The sequence below is a fragment of the Falco punctatus genome, assembly GCF_963210335.1.
Source record: "Falco punctatus genome assembly, chromosome: 10".
Taxonomy (NCBI): Eukaryota; Metazoa; Chordata; class Aves; order Falconiformes; family Falconidae; genus Falco; species Falco punctatus.
This window is the reverse complement of record NC_137590.1, coordinates 33142760-33161814: the sequence shown is the minus strand read 5'-3', so window position 1 is coordinate 33161814 and position 19055 is coordinate 33142760. Positions and strand designations below refer to the sequence as shown.

Below are 19055 nucleotides of genomic sequence, written 5' to 3'. Positions count from 1 at the left end.
AGGAGAATCTTTGGAATATGCGAGGACTGGGGTGGACATCATCTGAGTTTAGTTTGTGGTGTTATGGTATGTACCAGAAAGGTTAATTCTGTTCTCAAGTGTCTGAACTAGTTGAGTGAGTGTCAGGAAGGTGGGCGGGGGGCATCAGCCTCTGCTGCTTTTATATTGTGTCCAGTATTGGATTGATGTGAACAATTCAAGAACAGCAAGAAGAAACAGCGTGAAACCTATGAAAAAAGATGAAAACATTGGAGAAAACCCAGAAACTTAAGCTCAAATATGGAAGGAATGTAATCTAGCCTCAGGAAGTTAAGGCCTAAGGCTTGTCTTGATTTGTATTGAAAAGTAATTAAAGGAGGAATAGATACAATGGACTCACAACATGAATGAGTAAGAAGGTCAAGACAGAGAAGGGGGAGCTCATATATACACAGAGTAATCAAAATCATGGGAAGTTGTTCTGGGTGCTTAAAGTTTTGATTTTGGGGAATTTTGTTTGTTTGTTTTAAATAGATGGAAATATCTAAATCATAATATCCTGTATTTAAAAAAGCATCTCTTCTAGATGAGACATGTTTTCTTCACATTAGAAACCCAACAGATGTGCGACTGTCTCCTCTTTGTCAGGGTAGATTTTTAAGTTAACATTTCAGTAAGACCTGTAACGCTTTGTGTGCAAAGTAAATCAGCTCTCATGTCTTTCCTTTGGTGAAGCAGGATATCTCAGCATGACAGAGAAGAGTTTTGCTTCCAGGGGAAAAAAAAGAAAAGAAAGAAAGAAAAATATAATGACGTGTCATCCCCTCATTGCTTACTTGGTTCCAAAATACTTTTTTTGGGGTGGGACAGGGATGGAGGGACAGATGGGACAGTGTTGCTTCAGTCTGTCATAGCGCTGTGGAGCCTTCTTAGCAGAATCTCTTCTATCCTAGTAGTATGAGAAGAGAATGGGCATGATGGAATTAGGTTGCTGGATAGGGTAGTAGTGAGTTGAGATGAAGTTGTCTTCCAAGGATGCAGAGGAGTCATTTTGCTATTGCTAGGAACAGTCATATAAATAACTCCTAACTAGGATTTTGTATAAGGTTTGATTTTGATATACTGGTACTCTGTTATTGTTTCCTCTGTTTTGAGGAATAGATAATTTGGTCTTTGGCAGGATTTGGGCTTGTTTTCACATGTTCCTATTGCTTTTGTTAGGTCAAGATGTGGTTTTTCTTTTTATGCGTACTTGTCCCTTTCTCCTGATAGTAACATAATTAAACTATATAATGTAATTACATCTGCATGAAAAGATGACGGTATCATTTCCCTCTCTAAACCAGTCTAATTTCTTGCTTTCTGTGTTGCTGTTACACATCAAACGGAGATTTCTGGTGAATTGTCCACAGTGATGCTAGACAGTTCCCCTGAGAGGTTCCAGCTAATTTAGAATCTAGCTGTATATGTGAACAGTCTAGATTTATTCTTTTTGGTATCCAGAAAGATTTATTATGCTGTACCTGACCACAGTAAATTTTATCTGTCTCAGTCTTGCCTGTTTATCAAGTTGTATTAGCTTCTTCTGGAGTTTTGATGCATTCACAACCCCTTAATTTCAAGAACCCTAAATGAGTTCTCATTGCAGGACCTTCACTGTCCATCTTATTTCCTTTGTAGGTGGTTTTCAATAATGTGTGTGATGTCTTTAATGCAGACAGAGCAAGGAATTCCATTAGGTTGAAAATAGGACCCCTCCTCAAAAAACAAGGATTGCGATATAGTAAATTACATGTTCGCAGTCAGTGTGCAAGTGGGTGTGAGCAATGAAAGCTTATACAAATTTGTTCTATTAAAGCTGGTTTTTATTCCAGAAGGTATAGCTGTATCTCTGGCAGTATTTGGAAATAAAAGGAAGAAATAATTACTGGTCATAAGTCCCTGGCAGCAAATGCATCCATCTATAATTGTAGTAGGGAGACCAGAATAAGATTCTGGTGAGTGGTGGTAGTTCACAGATTAAGATACTTACTGTTGTTCATGCCGATTAGGCGCTGTCATGCAATAATGCTGTAATAAGTTTATTCACTTAACTTTAAGAAAATGTAAAAATAAGGATTTTCTGTGGACTTAAGGCAACAGGTTCTTAGAAACTTAAGCTTGTTAGTTTTGATAGGGTCTCACACAGAAGAAAAATGTTTGCCAGACCTTTTTGCCAAAATGCCATATTTGAGTTTAGCTGTCATAACCACAGTTCTTCAGAAATTGAGCTTCATGTGTCTCAGACTGTTTGTGGGGTTTTATCTCTGTTCCTTTCGTTGTGGTAGAAAACTCCTGACTTGTGGGATTGGGCTTATTAGAACAAATGCATTCTCAATTTGTTAACGGTTCCAAGACTATAGTCTATTTATACTGTAACTGGTTAAAGCCTTTACACTTAACAGTTCTGCAGCAACACCTTATCTACTGGCTTCTTAATCAAGGAAGTATTTGCTCCTGAGAAAGACCAACTTGTTTTTTAGCCTGTGGAGGCATAAAAAAAATTGCTAGTGAGTGCTTAGTGCTCCTGTGGCATCAACTGCAGATGAGCAGTGTTGGTTGATATCCATTCCCAGTGATGGATTACTGAGCAGAGGGTGTTACTGCACAAGAGTTTGAGGAGGAAAGGTTGTTTCCTTTTGTTTGCCTCTAGGCACTGGCCACAACATACATAGGCAAGTTCTGTGGATAAATTAGTATGCATTTAGTTGGTATTGTGAAACCGTTCTTTCCACAATTAGACTTGAATGGTATTGTAGTGGTTATTATCTGTTTCGTTCCTTCAAACTTCAAAAATGCTGTTGTTTAGAAATTGGACAAGAAGAATTGTTCCATAATGTGAATTAAATGACCAGTGTGTGCATCCCTTGACTTGTGAGGTGGGACACATCTCTTGGCTTATTCTGCCTCTGCAGCATTTGGTCCACTGGCAAGAACTGGGAGCCTTTGAAGCTGAGCAGGCTGATGCGCTCCCTGAGAAAAGAAGAGAAGGAAAGGTCATTCTAAACTGTGCTAGTACTGGTGTGAAAGAACCATACCTCAAAAGTAATGAAGACTGAAAGACAGAAGGGGGTGGATGTTGTGTGAGAGAGATGGTGGATAATAGAAATCTCTTGTAATTAGGCAGCTGCTAGGTCAAAATAAACTGGAATGAATGTGTGGTTTTAAAGAATAAACTAGCAGAGATGAATGAATGGTTCTGCTGAATGTGAATAGCTGGAGGTCTGTTGGTGGGCTGCCTGGCTCGCCTGGTGTTGGCCAGCTGCAGTTTATTTACCAGCCTTGGCAAGAACAAATGTGTTCTGACCTCACTTCAGTGGAGCAACAGTAAGGATCTGTGACTCTCTTCGGTCTACTCTTGTCCTGCAGGGACCAGGGCAGTGACCGTGCCCCTGTGCTCAGCGCTGGTGAGGCCGCACCTCGAATCCTGGGTTCAGGTCTGGGCCCCTCACTGCAAGACAGACACTGAGGTGCTGGAGCGCGTCCAGAGACGGGCAACGGAGCTGGTGAGGGGTCTGGAGGGCAGGTCTTGTGAGGAGCGGCTGAGGGAACCGGGGTGTTCAGCCTGGAGAAAAGGAGGCTCGGGGCAGACGATCGCTCTCTACAGCTCCCTGACAGGAGGCTGTGGACAGGCGGGGTCGGTCTCTCTTCCCAGGTAACGAGCGACAGGACAAGAGGAAATGGCCTCAAGTGGCACCAGGGCAGGTTTAGGTTGGATATTGGGAAAAATTTCCTCACTGAAAGGGTGGTCAAGCCCTAGCACAGGCTGCCCGGGGAGGTGGTGGAGTCACTGTCCCTGGAGGTATTTAAAAGCTGCGTAGACGTGGCGCTTGGGGATATGGTTTAGTGGTGGGCTTGGCAGTGGTAGGTTTATGGTTGGATTCAATGATCTTAGAGGTCCTTTCCCAACTAAGCAATTCTGTGATTCTATAATTTAGCTTTTTAATAAAAATGCCTTTTTATCAGCTGTGTAGAATCGCTTCAGATATTTTTTCCCCCTAATTCTCCTTTTGTGACTCTGATTAAGGCTCAGTCTCTTTTTCAGTCCTTGGAAATGGTATCCTTATTTATCAAGAAGAGGTTTTCTTTTCATTTTTGCATTGGGGTCTTAGAAGTTTACACTTTATTTATTTCTAGCAAGTTTGCTGCAGGGAGCTGTACTGTTACTAAGTGGTGCAGAAACAGAGAATCCAATGTTGAAGAGCAGAGTTACATGACGCCCTAAAGGCATAAGCACCATTTATATGGAGAGGTAAAGGAGCGGACAGTCAGCAAAATTCAGGGCTTGATGTTTTATACAAGGCTAACCCTTATGGAAGCTGCATGCTGGCAGCTCTGCTGGAGAGTAAATGAACCATGAAAATTCTGTCCTCAAGCTGAGATAGTTGGTGTACGAAAAATGTTTCGGTTTTGTTTTATTTTTTCCTCTCTAATGTTTATTTTGTCATATTTTAGGAGGATTTAATGTGCTGGTGTTTTTTGACTACAAATTAATTTGATAACATCTTTATTTTTACGTGCATGTATGTGGGCGGGAGATAGACAGTGAGGATTGTGCTGGAATCAGGCAAAGATTTACATTCTTGAACAGCTGATAGTTACCTTAATACTTCTCAAAGGCATTGAGTCCAGTGAAGGACGTTTCAAATGATATTACGCAGTAGTGGTTCTGTATTTCCAGTAACCTGCTCATTTGTTTCAAAAAACGTAAAATGTTTTGGAGATTAAGTAGGTTTTTTTTTTATTCTCTTCAGTGACAGTGTATTTGTGTACTGCCAGTTTATGCAAGCAACAGTCCTCACTGAGGTCAACAGGGCTAGCAGCAAAATGGAAGGTCAGTCCAGTTGTGCATCAGTGTTTACTTGAATGTTTAGTAATTCATCTGAAAATTAGTCTTCCCGCATCCTGATGCTGGGTGTTGAATAACTGAGACATTCAGAATTCTATCATAAATCGGGATTTATTACTGGAAGAAGCAAAAAAGCCTCTTCACTTTTAAATAAGAGAAGTATTCTTTAATGACATCATCGATTATATTCTTTTGGTAATACTTCCAGGTGTTTCAGATGCAATTTTGAAGCAAGGATAGCATAGGTGAAAAGCATGGAAAAGAAAAAAATACTGTAAGGATGTTCCAAAAGCCCCCATATGCTAGAAAAACAAGAGGTATAGGGCATCAACAATGTTGGGCATCAACAATGTCAGGTCTCACACTGGTGGGGCCAGTTCCCTCTGGGCAATGGGGCTGGACTGGGCTCGTCAAGTGATGGCCTCTTGTCTTGCAGCGGTATGGCCCCATGCTACAGCACTTACCTCCTTTAAGAGGGTCTTCTAGGGACAGTGTCAGCCTGTTCACAATATCTAAATAGAATACCCAGTCAATTGTTTGAGGGTATGAACTTTGTAAGAATGCTATTTTTACCTTCAGTTCTACAAAAATGCAAGGCTTTGTGCTATTGTGTAATCTTGCAGACTGTGTATGCCGAGTTCTCTGCATTAATTTTTTTATGTAAAAGAACTGTAGTGAGATTGCTTGTAATAATACCGCAGTTTAGGGGAGAGCTCAGTTCCCAGGGGAGCTGAGTTCCCCCAGTATGTACATTTGACTGCTTGTGATTCTCTCCAGCTTTACTGAATATTCCAGAAAATATTCCAAATGCATTAAAAACGATGGACTGTTTTGCCACAAGGAGAGATGTGAAGCCCAGATTCTGTTGAAAACCTTAAAACTGCAGTTGTACGTCCACAGAAGGACCTTGGAAATAGTTGTTAAGTAGAATTCGATGTTTTGTTGCCAAATAATACTTGCTGTCATGACTTTTATTCTGAACCTATAAAATGTTGGATAACGATGTGTACTAAGACAGAATGTTTGCATGCAATCATTGTTTAATAGAACCATTCATTTCATTAAGTTCACAGTACCAGAAATTAGCACATTCAGATAGGTAACGATGACATTTATGTGCTGTAATAAACACTTAACTTTTTGCTATTTGCATGTAAAATAACATAGGAAGAAAAGGCAGATACTAAGTTTTTTTGGCATGCTTGCAAGCTACAATTTTTGACCTGAAAATATCAGAATAATCTGATGGTAAGGATGTGTGTGTTGATGGTACAGTCAGATCAGTGTATAAAGAGATTTTAAAACTTTTTTTTTCTATTGCCTTGCTTTCTTTCATTTCTTCTGTTGAAGTGGTGTTTGTGGCCTCAAATAAAGGGCAGGCTAGTTGTACTCCCCAAAGCAAGCCCAAATAGATTGTCAGGTATTCATCTTAGTGCTTCTTATTTAACTTAGGAGAGACGGGCACTGAAACTGAAAGGAGCTGGTAATTTTGGATGAGATAATCTAAACCAAAAAAATTTTTGAGAAAAATGGTGAAGAACTTCCCTTGGGTAAAACTGAATGGGGAGTTTGTTACAGGAAACAAACTGGGATTGAATTACTGTGACTTGTTTAATTTTTAAAATGATGAAAGGATAAACAAGAATTGGTTTGTGGTTCAGGTCTTGATTGCAGAAATGGAAAATTTTGCCAGACTGAGGCTGAGGGATATGAAAGTGACAGAGCTTGATTTTCCTGGAACTAAAGATGCTAATGCTTCCTGAACCGCAAGGAAGAAAGGGGGCTGTCTGAAGAAGGATACGTGAACTAATTGAAAAATCTTCAGACAACAGAGAAGAACCAGTTGACCTTGCTGAGTTGTAAAGATTTTATCACTCTTGTCTAGGCTACATATTTGTCATTTTACTAAAAAGTAATCCCATTGTCTGTTCTTACTGGGATCTCAGCAACTTCTGTATTGTCCCAGAGTCATCTGATGAAGAGGATTTTTTGTTGGTGGACATGGATCTTATTTGTCTTGACATCTCCATCCATCCTTAATTTGAGGCGCACAGTACATATCTAAGTTTTTTCAATATGACCACACTTCTCTTATAAGTAGACTTTGTGGGTGCACATGAGTTGCTGTGACATAAACATTCCATGGGAATGTTGACTGCTTTAACAGTTACCTCTTTTCCTCTGTTTACTTTCATCCCCTATGCCTGATCTCTTTAATGATAGCTTTATGTGGTTGTGGTGCTTCCTACCTGATACTAAAAGATTGTCTGGGTTTTGGTATGTGTGTTGGGTTTTTTGTGTGTGTATTTTCATTTTTGTGGGATTTTTTTGTTGTGGTTTTTTGGTGGGCTTTTTGCTTTGAAACGAACAAATGTTTCCATCTCTCACAGGCACTTGGGACCCAAGCTGCACAGTTGAATCAGAGAAGTATAACTATGCTCTGTTAGCTGCAAGAAGCTGTTCCTGGAGGAGTCGATAGATAGCATAGCTGTTTTTCATGTATGTTTAAGTGTCAGAGGGAATGCATGCAGAGACTTATACTGGCATGGAGGGTGTAAAGGCAAGACCTTGGGTTTGGCCAGCTGGCTCTTTGTGACTGTAAGAAAGACAACTGCCATGCCAGGATTGTCAGTGATTGGAGATGGGACTCTGAAACAGTGAGTGGAGAATCAAGGGAAGTGCTGCATGGGGGAAAAAGCGTTTTGTGTCTTGCTTTACAAGTGAGGAGGCTTGGGATTAGTTTCAGGCAGGGCGGGCATAAATCATACCTCTGGAAGCTATAGAGAGCTATAAAATCTGTGTTTTGAAAGCTTACTGTATCCTGCCAAGGTCTTAATGCTTCCTCTCTTCCTCTGTGCCTGCAAAGGTCCGCTGACATGGCACGTTAGCTTTTGGTCAGGTGTGTATTGAGGAGGAATGTTTTCTTCTGGACTTTAGTACCCAGGCTGCAGTTTAAATTCTGTTGCAATTTTTCTTGCTGTAGCAGAAAGCAAAACTGTATACAAACCAAAAAGCCACTCATTAAACAACGAAAAAAGTCCACCTTAATAGAAAATTAGATTATTAGACTGGCGAATGTAAAATTTCTAGTGAGCTATAGGACACTGGGCCTCTCATTTTTCAACTGATACAGCCAACAGCTAGGAATAGATTAAATGTGCTGCTCTTGGTGAGGTTGCACTGGTTTGCTGCTATGTGTCGCATTGAACTGCACTTAATCTTGTGCTTGCCAAGGAATGTGACTAGGTTAGCAGGTTGCTTTCTTATCAGTCAGGAGTCAAATGATCCAGAAGAAGAACACAGAGTTCCCAGTGAAGGCTTATTGGAAGCAGGACAACTTTGCTAATTAGATTTCTTTTAATTTTATTGTATTTTTTCACATCAATAGAATTCTACATAGAAATGTAGTTGGGCAGAGTGTGTCAAACAGTACAAATCATTGTTACGATGCATTAATCAAGGGCATGGAAGAACAGCTCCGGGAGAGAAGATTCCACTGTCTTATGTAAGCTTTGATCTGCAGTCCCTTGGTCACCTCGTCTCCTTCCATTAGGGCTTCTGATCCCAGCAGGAATAAAATTTGCTGCCTTCTGGCCCTGGCTATTTCCTTACAGTGAAATTTGCCAAAAGATGTAGATGGCATGGCTAAAGTCCTGGGTAAAAGTACTTAATGTGCACACCCTTTTAATGGTCTCCTTCCCTTGCCCAACCCCCCCAAAAAGAGCTATGTTTTTGTGCAATTAAAGCGTTAGACATAGTAGCGACTAGAATCTGGATACAACTTAAACGTTGTATCTGTATCTTCAGTCATCCTTGGAAATCTATTTTGTATGTCATGCTTTTATCTTTGAGAAGTGATAGAAGCCTCCATATCCTTGAATATTTTGGGACATAATTGCCCCGTAGGAATGAACGTGCACTTGTAGGGCAGTGAACCAAAAATAAATGGCACTGAGGTTCTTTTGTTCTGGCTAAGCATCCCGATGTTTGGATGCTTGTGATTTTTCATTCTGCATTCCCGCTTGTTCTGCAGTTCTGACTTGATCTTTTTCCTGATGGGTTGCACAACAGATCCTCAGTGCCAGCCCTGGGAGTTCAGACAGAAAAGAAAGAATAGCCTTGTGGTCAAGGTACTAGCCTGAAACTTGGGGGTTTTTATACACTTTGTCAGACTTGTTCTGTTATAATGGTCGGAAGTCCCTTAGGGGATGGGTGACAAAAGTTATGTTGTCCCTTTTGAAATCAATGGGAGATTGTATGTCTAAATATCCGCATGCATGTTGTCCTACGTATGTATGTTTACTGTTTCCAAAGGAGAGAACAATACTTGCCTCGTAGGACTGTGGGGGAGCAATGGGAGGGATAGCTATTCTTCAGAAAGATCTCTATCCCCGATATAAATGGAGGTGCTCCCTATTTACCCTCACCTTACTCCCTGATAACGTCTTCTAGAGTAGGTAACCTCTTCCTAATGTGCATACATAAATGTTTTTATATATTTATATGCACCATATATATAGGAATGTATATGTAACATACAAAATATTATTATTTATATACTTAATATAGTATTTTTAATATATGAAGTATTTTCATCTTAAGTGAAATACTTCATTTTGTGTAACCCACTGCTTTTACATTCAATCAGTTAATTCTTGTTAGGGCTGGGGCATAAGCATATCTGCAAGCTGCAGAAATATGTTGGTGTTTTGTCCAGAGCTAGTGGTTGCTGTGCGAAGGTCTTTCCTCACCGTCCATGCAACTGATGTCCTGACTACTTAGGATTCATAAAATGTTGGTCCCACAGCTGCTTCTCACCACAGGTCTTAAAGCTGGATGGATGGATCTGAACTGCAACCATTGCTAGGTAGAAGACAGCTTGCTAGCACACAATTTAAGGGGAGAAACAAACCATTTACATATAGTTGAAAGAGCGCAGATAATAAGGTAAGTTCTGAGTAATACGGTCCCTAAGCATTCTTTTCCTGCCTCATGGGTCTTTGTAAAGTGCTTTGAGATCATTTATGTAAACGTCACAATATCCTTGCACAACTCTGCTCAAATCTTCCTCCAAACAGTGAAGAAACTTCAATATGAATTGTTTCTGTGTAGAGGGTCATGTTCCTTAGGCTCATAGAAGGCTTCGCTGGCTAGCAGTCACTCTGATTTGTCTTTAGTGAGGCTTTTTTTCCCTTCAATTAAAACAGAATGTAAAAATATTGCCCAATTAGAAAGTATTATTGTGTGTTTATGAGTACCCTTGAATGTACTTATCCACTGGAAGCACGCAGATGTCTGTTGGAATTTAATTCCTCTGCAGCATGTTGGGGGTGGGGACAGAAGAGAAGTAGCCAGAAAAATCATGGTTGCTGCAGTAAATACCAGACTTCTCCCAGTGACCTGCTCTGACTGCACAGCTTCTTACATCTAATGTAAGCATAAAACATCTGTTCAGCAAGGCTGTTTTCTGACTGGTCTGTATTTGTACCAGCAAATTATGCGTTCTTGGCTGATTGTTGCCTGTTGTGGGGAGTGATGAAGAAAAGGGGGTGTCACATTTTAAAGCTTATTGTAAAAAAGCTGTTATGAAATAGCTGCAAGGCAGTGCTTGCTTATTAAGCAACGGCAACCTTGTTTCTCCTCTGAGCTCCCAGTCACAGGTGTGCAGGCCAGCCGGGATGCTGTGGATGGTGTGGCCTAGAGCAAACCCCACGGACAGGGAAGCAGGCTGTTGTTTCAGACAGCTACCTTCAGACTGCCCGAAGGACGTGTTTTCTCTGGGGGTTCCTACCGAGTCAGTCTGTTTCAGGCGGTGACACCCTGTGATAAGGCAAAGGTGTGAGCCTTGTGCTCTCGATCGCGGGAATTCTTCTTTGGAGCACAGTACTGCTGCTGGTGCGTGTCCTGGCTCTGGGCTGTGGAAGGTGAATCCAGGGCACCACCTTTGGCAGCTTGTGGTTGTCTTTGATTTCAGGCATTGTTAAGCAAAGCTGGCACTTCCACTGAGGGGGCTTTTACCAGACGGAAAGGTGTGCAGCAGCACTAGTAATTTGTGCTTTGCAGTAGCTACAGAGCTGCAGCGAGTGCATCTGCACGCTGTGCTGGTGCTGAGCGCCTGTCGTGGGGGGAACTGGCAAGTCTGGATGATGGAGCAATTCCTGGTCCGGTTGTACCCAGTGTGGTTTGATTGACTCCCTTGCAACCTGATAAGCTGGCTAAGGGGTGGCTGTGAATGGTGGGCAGAGTCACAGCTACATGAATAGAGTACAAGGCTGTTGGAGGTCACCAGCATTCTTTTAGCTACTGACAGAGTAGTGCAGGAAGAAGATGCTTCCTTGTCAGGGGATGTTTTACATTCTAAACAATACCTTGTTTGGGTGGGGTTTTTTTGGGGGTGAGTTTGTTTTTTTAATGTAGTGTTTCTGAGGGGCATCCTGGCAGTAAGTGTCAGCCACCAGCCTGAGCAGTTCTTTTGTACAAATGCTTTTGAATCTGTGCCTTGTGCCTGTGTTAGTGTATTTTCTGGAGAAGTAACAGAGATTGGATTATTCACACCTCAGATAAAATTTATTTTATTAGCAGCAGCTTCAGTATCTCCAATTTTCAGCACTTAGTGAAGATGCAGAATTTGCTTTTTTTTTTGCTAGAAAGCCTTTGCCTGTGTTTCCTTGCATGGATCTTGTTTCCATGGCATCAACCTTTAAGCTCGAGAAGCATAGGTGGAAGCATTAGCCAGTGAATAGGCATTAGGAACCAGCCCTGCTCCCGTGTAGGGCTCTGACTTGTGGTGAGGATAATGATACAGGGTGTGATGATGATTTATGCATTTTAACAGTCAGGGCTTAATGCTTTGCCTGTCTGCAATATTGTGGAATAGAAGACTTGATGCAGTCCTGCTAGTGCTCTTGTAAAATCATTGCTTTTCCTGCTGCTTTGTCTTGATTTTTCTGAAGATGAGGTTGTGCTGGAGTGTGCTGTGACTTGAATTATTTTTCTTGCCCCTTTTTCCCAAATGCTTTAATGTCTTGGCTAAGCACCTCTGTCCTAAAGAGTCTGTTTTGTCTTCCTTGCCATTATTGTGTTGGAATGGCATTGACAAAATATTTTCATGTCATAGTTACGGTGCAGGTACATCATGAGTAGTGGTGATTGCAGTGTTTATTTGTTACACAATTGCTCAAGCTAGTCTGTGTGTCAGTCTTGGGTTTCTCTTTTCCAGTAAATGCTCAAGCACAGTGAGCTGAGTACAAGGACTGTTTTGTTAATTCTGTAGTTTTATGCTATGCAGACATTGAGGTGACTGTAGCAGTTTTCCTGGCCGTGAAAACTATAAAGGTATGCATGCACAAAACCATACAAAATTTTGATGGTATGGACTATTATTTTTTTATTATTGAGCATACACTTCTCTTTGATATTCTGTCATTGAAAATGTACTTTTAAGAAGCAGAACAACATGCTTATTAATTTTCTCCAGCTCAGTAGTAAGTGTAATGGGCAAGTAGGTGCAAGACAATGAACCAGATACAGGATTTTGGGGGGATCACTTCTGTTTTGATTTAAAACTTCAGGACATTTAGCAGAATAACCTTGTGTAAGATGATGTCTGTATTACATCAGACAATTATACCAGCACTGACATTGCAAAAAAATTCAATGGGACAGACAAGCCCTTGCAGTAGGGCAGCAGGCTCTTCTCAGTGCTTGTGTTGTCACCATTTGTGAAGAACTTGTGAAAGCTTAATGAATGATATATGCCAAAGCAACTTAAACATCTGACATGTTCACAGCAGCTGCAAAGGGCTGCAAAGAATAAAGAAAAATACACTTTTGAGTTGGCTTTGAAAAGAAATTCATAGCTGATTTCCATCACAAATGAGCCTGGGAGAAAACACTTGCAGTGGTTTCTTTGTTTTTTTTCTCTGCAGCTTTTAAAAATTAAACCTGCCTGCTGCTAATAGAAGAGTTGAGTACTATGGTATTTTTTTGTGCATTTCAGGCAAATGACCATAGGGATCATATCAATGCAGGTTTATCACACTGAGCCTGTATACCGTGAAGTTCTTCAGGGATCGGCTGGAAAAACAGTATAGATGAGTGGAGATCTTCATCATGCTTTCGATTCCCAGCTGCCTCTGTATGGCTCTGATCTTGCAAAAGTTTAATCTGCATTTCCTCTATGCCCATGAATAGTCTTGTTGGATCCAGTGGATGTTGCCAAGGGGGTGATGTTTTTGCAGAATTGTGGCCAGTCTTACTCCTAAGGATTGAAATGTCAGTGGTGAATGCATTTTGAAAAGAAAATGCCTGTTTATTAACAAAACCAACAAACAAACATAACCCCCTGCCACTAAGCCCTTAGGTGAGATTACAAATGAAATTTTGTTTAAAAGTGAGAGCACTTCAACCTTGATTTTTGCATCCTACAAACAGTAGCTGTTTGTTTCAGGTTAATTTTTAATTTCCTGTCATAATAGTGGTTGTTTTCCTACTGGTAAGCGGATTCTCTTTTATTCATTCATACTTCTTTTCCAGATCGCATGTGGCTCAGAGCATAATCTGGCAGTGGTTGGTAAGTATCTTAATTTTATATTAAATCCTCTCACCTATTTTTCATTTGTAAGTAGCACAAGATGAAAAAAACCCGTGCACATCAAACATTGAGCGATTGAGGGCATGGTGTGCAGCTGAAGGGAGGAAAGTAACATAGATGTGGAGGAAAGAAGAGGAGAAACTGGTAGCATAAGTGGTGATGGTGAGAAGGTGCCCTTGTAGACTAGCTGCTGTAAGGAGGGAGGGGCTGATGGATGTAATAGCAAAATACATTTGCAAAATGCTACAGCCTGTTTCGGAATAGAATCGCAAGAATTCAAGCTGCAGATTCAGAGTAGCACCTAAGCTTGAAGCTGGTCAAAAGTGTCTTTAACATGGGAACTTTCAATGAAAAAAAAAAAATCCTACATCTTTTGTTGTTCAAAGCTTGGAAAATGTTCAAAATGTCAGTCAGTGATAGTCAGATTCATTAGTGCACCTTAGTATAATGCAGCTGTTGTAATAATGATGGAAGTAGTAGGAAGCTAATGTCAGTGGAAAAATTGAATTATGTGTACTAATTCCAAGAACAATCAGATTGTTGCTTTTTTGTGATGAGTCAATAATTGAAGTTAGATACATGATTGTTATTATACATATATATTATATATATTATATATATGATATATATTATACATGTGATGTTTATAATTACAAGTTTAAGAACATTTTAAACTGTAGATTTTCAGGTGTTATATAAAGGAGGTCAGCATAATTATCCCCATTAATACACAGGATGAGAGAAGAAAGGAATTCTATGCTAATCAGAACTGGAAATGAAGCAGCCTTCTAAGTTTTAGTCCAGCACTCCATCCACATAGATATTTTTGATTGCCATGACTGCATTGAGGTGTTGAGTGAAGAATTTTCTTCTGTGGTGTGATGGGTGTGGAGAAAGCATCTACTCGGTATCCAACCTGCATTCCATCTCCTAATTTTTAAGGAATTTATTTTAGCTTTGTGTCTTAGCAGTTTCTTTAAGTGGCCACAGAGGTGGTGTTCTGTGTACGTAATATATTTCCATAGGTACTGTAGTATATTTTCTAATTATCCTTCTAGAATTAAACCTTGTAGCGAACTTGTTAAGTTCTACTTAATTTATGGTTGGCTTAAAGAAAAGATTTTCCCTTTATATTCTCCCTACTTGTTCAGTATCACATGCCTGTATTAATTGTCAGGCTGGTACTTCTGAATGTCAACTAAAGAGCAATCTAAAGAATCACATTGTGTTTCTTGCTGAATTGATGAAGTAAAAGTGTACCGCTAGCAGATTCCTCTGGTGTGCGTGAAAGCAAAGCATTGGGTTTGAACAACCTTCTCTCTCCTTATGTCCTTTTAAGCTTTCTGCCTTCTAGGCAGAAATCTCTGGCAAAAATGGGTAGGGGAAAGAAATTCTAGAAGTTACAATAAACTAAGAACTTTGCATATGTGAAGAACATCATATGCCTGTCTAAGCTGTATGCTACGCTCGTTGAATTCCATAGGAAATTTATCAGTGCTGGAAGCTAGTAGATTTTTATTTTAAGGACAAGGGAGATGTGATGTTACTTTTTTTTTTTTTTTTTCTTAACTAAAGAACTGTGATAGATTTTATTCCTGGAATGAATTTTTACATGTGCTTTTAAAAAGTTGACTTTTTAGAACATTTTGTGGTAGGATTTCTCTGATCACTTGTCACTCTTAGTTCAGAGCTGTCAACTGTTATATTCCTTAAAGATATCACACAGATTTCTGTAAATATGTCTACATGATTGTACAATTTTCCAATAACTTATCATTCAAGCAGAGTTTATTTAGGACAACTATATCACCAGTTTCCTTCTTAAATAGTAAATGCTTGAATGATTGGCTTCTAGACTGGAATAGCTCAAGTTCAATATGAAAGGTAAACTGTAAAGCAAATCTTTGACAGTATAATATTCAAGTCACTCTTTCTGGTTGTATATACAGATGTTTCTATTTAAAAGATCATGCAACAAAAAAGCACAAACATTTTTAAGACAGAGAGGCTAGATTTAGGATTCATTTCACAAATGCTGAAGTTGTTCCAGTCATCTTGCTGAGGGTACCAACTGATGTGTAGGGCTAACAAGCAAGTTTTTCATGTTGCTTTATATAGTCTGCATCCATTTGTATGGTTCAGTTATTTGAATTCTCTTTCCTTGCTTTCTTCTACTGAAGTCAGTACAAAATTTGGCTGTTCTCTTCACTGTGATGGCACAGAGTCTTTTCCCATGGGTAAATTTGTAAGAAATTCAGTGTTTGTTTGATCATGAAGCAAAAGTTTGATATAAAGGAAAAGGAGGTATGGAATGTCCCCAAATATAGCTGTATTTCTAAGTTAAAAGTAATAATTAGTATATGAAAAAGTGAAAACACCTTCACTTTTAGCTCTTGGTAAAAACACTTACATTTTTGTTCTGGTTTGATGTTGTCCTGTGACACTAATTCTAAAATTTGCATGTATTGTAATATTTTTCGTTTTTTTATGACCTTTCACTTGAAAGTCCCTGCCTAAATCTTTCACTTTTGACCTCAACCAAGGATTAATCATCATGGGAACCAGCCTATTTTTGATAAGAAAACCTGAATAGTTATTAAGTAAATGTTGTATAACATATCTGGAAAACATCTTCCAGCGCTGAAAACTGTGTGTGTACTTACTGAGCACAACAAAGGCTGGCTTCTCAACCCGAGTGTGATAGCTGCACTGTATAGCACTGAACTTCATGATACTAAGACAGAATCTTTGAGTGACTGAAATACATAATGGAACTAAATCACTGTGACAAAGTTGAGCTTTTCCAGCTCTGGGGGTCTATAGTGTTTTGAACACGGAAAAAGTAAGGAGGTTTAATTCTTACTTTGAAAAGCATGTGATTAAAAATTATTTTTATAGAGAAGGCTCTTATAAGGTTCTTACCCACTTCCCACTAAGACTTTGATGCTTGTTTTGTTAAAAACAGACTACTTATCCTTTAAAACAACGCTCAGCAGGTCATGTGCAGCTCATGCAATGCTACAACTTAAACAATCAAACAATTTTAACTATGCAGAAGTAGAGTTGCTCTAAAACATATGCATGCATGTCTTGGTCTTGACTGTCCTGCAGCCACAGGGCGCAGAACAGAATGCCTTGAAGAGCCTCCAAATGGAAACGTCTCATTTTAATAAAAGTTAAACCCAGGAATTTTACTGAAGCCCCCTTGAAGTAGTAGAGGAAAAAAAAAAAAGGCATTACAAGGATGACACTTCTGTAGTGTTGCTTTTTGGTCTTACTTGTAGTCATTTTCTCAACCTGTATAAACCAATAAAAATCTTCTGAAAGATAGATACTGGAGGATGTGTAGGGAGTATTTTAAAACAGTTTTAAAAGCTTCAGTTGCAGTCCTTCTTTAAAGCAGACTTCAAAGGGGAATTTGGGTCCCCTTGGCTGTGTGTTTATTAGAGCAGTTACTTACCTGGTCTGTGCGTGCTTTGCAGTAGTGCAGTGACTGACCCTAACTCTAATTGGTGATTTTTTTGCTAACGTAATGGGTACCTTAGACACTTTAAATGTTTTTGTGTGTTTGGAAGAGAGAGACATGGACCTTTCAAGTAAACATTTTCTGGTATGGTGGTTTGAAAGGAAAAAGTGTTTGGATGTGTGGCTCCTTCAACAAGTTCAAATAGCTTTTCCTTGTGCTTTCAGCCAGCGTGGTCAATTCTGGCTGCTGTGCAGGGCTATGTTGTTTTTCTTGTGTGGAGGATAAAAAACCTTTTTCAGTGAGATAATTCACAAATCTTGGCTGTAATACTGTTGTGTAGTGACCCACACCGCAGAGGTGCTGTGGGTGCAGGGGACAGTGGTACAGCAGCGTTCACAAGAAGAAATTTGGCTTTGTAATCAGTTTTGGGCTTTATGCAGTTATTCCCTTGATACTTGTTTCTCTGTCTTTTAGACTTTCTTCGGGTTAGCTACTTAGCACTGCTTTTTCCCTGTGAGTCATGGTAGTGGAGAGGGTACTGTGGAATTAATGTTACAACAAAAAAACCCCAAACCAAAATGTCCATGCTGACCGCCCAACCATAAGCGTGTTTCGCACATGGAAGCACAAATGACATATGAGGAGACGAATCCCTGTCTGATAATGTTGAGCCCCATTTCAGTGTGTTAAATGCAACAGCATTTTCATACGTTTTTAAAGTCACTTCCCAACTTTCTGATAAATAATAGGCCCTCCCAAAAAAGGGTTAGTTTTGTCTCCTGCTACCTTTTTTGTTTGCTGTATATTTTAGAATGTGTGATATATTTGAAGATTCTGTCTTCTCTGTGGCTCATGTGCAACCATTGCTGTAAGTATCATGACATGAGCGTTCACATCCCTCCGAAGCTGCAATTCATCCAGTTGGAGAGTAAACAGTGATACTAGATTAGATGGAAGAATAGTCTTTGTAGAGGAAACTAGGATAAAACATCCCTCCGCTCAAATGGCAGGTCACGCTTCAAATGCTGTGAACTAAAGCGTGCAGTAGTGTTAGAGGCGCAGAAAAAGAATTATTATTCCATGATCTGTAAGAATCTGCTCTTTATGTTCTTATACTGGAAGAACATAGCAATTATGAGCTGGAAAACAAATGTGATGAAAGTGATCCCAAACCTAGGAAGCTGGTGGTAGACATCCTAAAATGGTGATGGTGTTAATGGCACCCCAAACACGTTGGTGCCATGTTTTGTAATAAGGAAGCTGAAGGGTTTTTATGGGGAGCCACTACCTCTTAATTAACAAGGACGTGTTCTTTTAGTGAAGTTCATGATTCCAACCAAATTATTGTATAAAGCATCAGTTGAAGAAGTGCTGTAACAGATTATGAAAGGCATATTTTTATGGCAGAGTGAGCACCAATGGGGAGAGGAAACTGCAGGCTGATGGACGGATCTCTCCGTTATGCTGACAGTGTTATTTAGATGTTTGCAGCAGCCCTACGAAGCGGCAGACGTAGTCATGTGTCTGACATTTGGTGCCGGGGGACTCGGCAGCCTGTCATAAAGAGAAAAAATCATGAATTCTCTCTCTTGATTTTCATATTGCTGTAGTATCTGGAGGAATCTTCAGCATACGCAGTGGAGGGCACTGGTGTTCAGCAAGGAGCCTGGGGCTGCTAGTCAATTGCTTTATTTATTATGCATGAAAACTCCCAGTGCGGCCAGGGTCTCTATTGTAAAGGTTTCCTGGCAGACCAGCATGGAGTCATGTTGCAACATGCTGACTCTTTGCATTGCAACACTAGTCGCATTCTCTGCTTATTAAAGGGCACCTGGCAGGACTTTGAGTAACCATCACTGTTGTCATTTTCATGGGGGTTATGTGTCGGCCTTCTAAATTTGTTCTCTGGCACAGCCATTTTGTATCTCGTGTAGCTCTTAACGTGGCTTCGACTGTTAAATAGCTCTTTGGAATATAAACTGCTTTGGTTATATTCGTTGTAAAAAAAGCAGCCTTGCTCCTATCGTTAACTGAGCACCTGTGTCTGAGTGCTTCCTACATAGCGAGATACAGATCTGACATCACAGGTTTTCTGTCATGGTTAGATACAGTGAACCCTAACAGTGCTC

General features: G+C 40.0%; 1 protein-coding gene across 1 annotated transcript in view; it reads left to right on the top strand.

Annotated features, from left to right (window-relative positions):
- SERGEF (secretion regulating guanine nucleotide exchange factor) overlaps positions 1–19055 on the top strand; it is a 156962-nt gene that overhangs the window by 76000 nt on the left and 61907 nt on the right. The window contains 1 exon segment of the mRNA XM_080405566.1: positions 13403–13439. Within this exon segment, the coding sequence (XP_080261692.1) occupies positions 13403–13439 (37 nt within the window).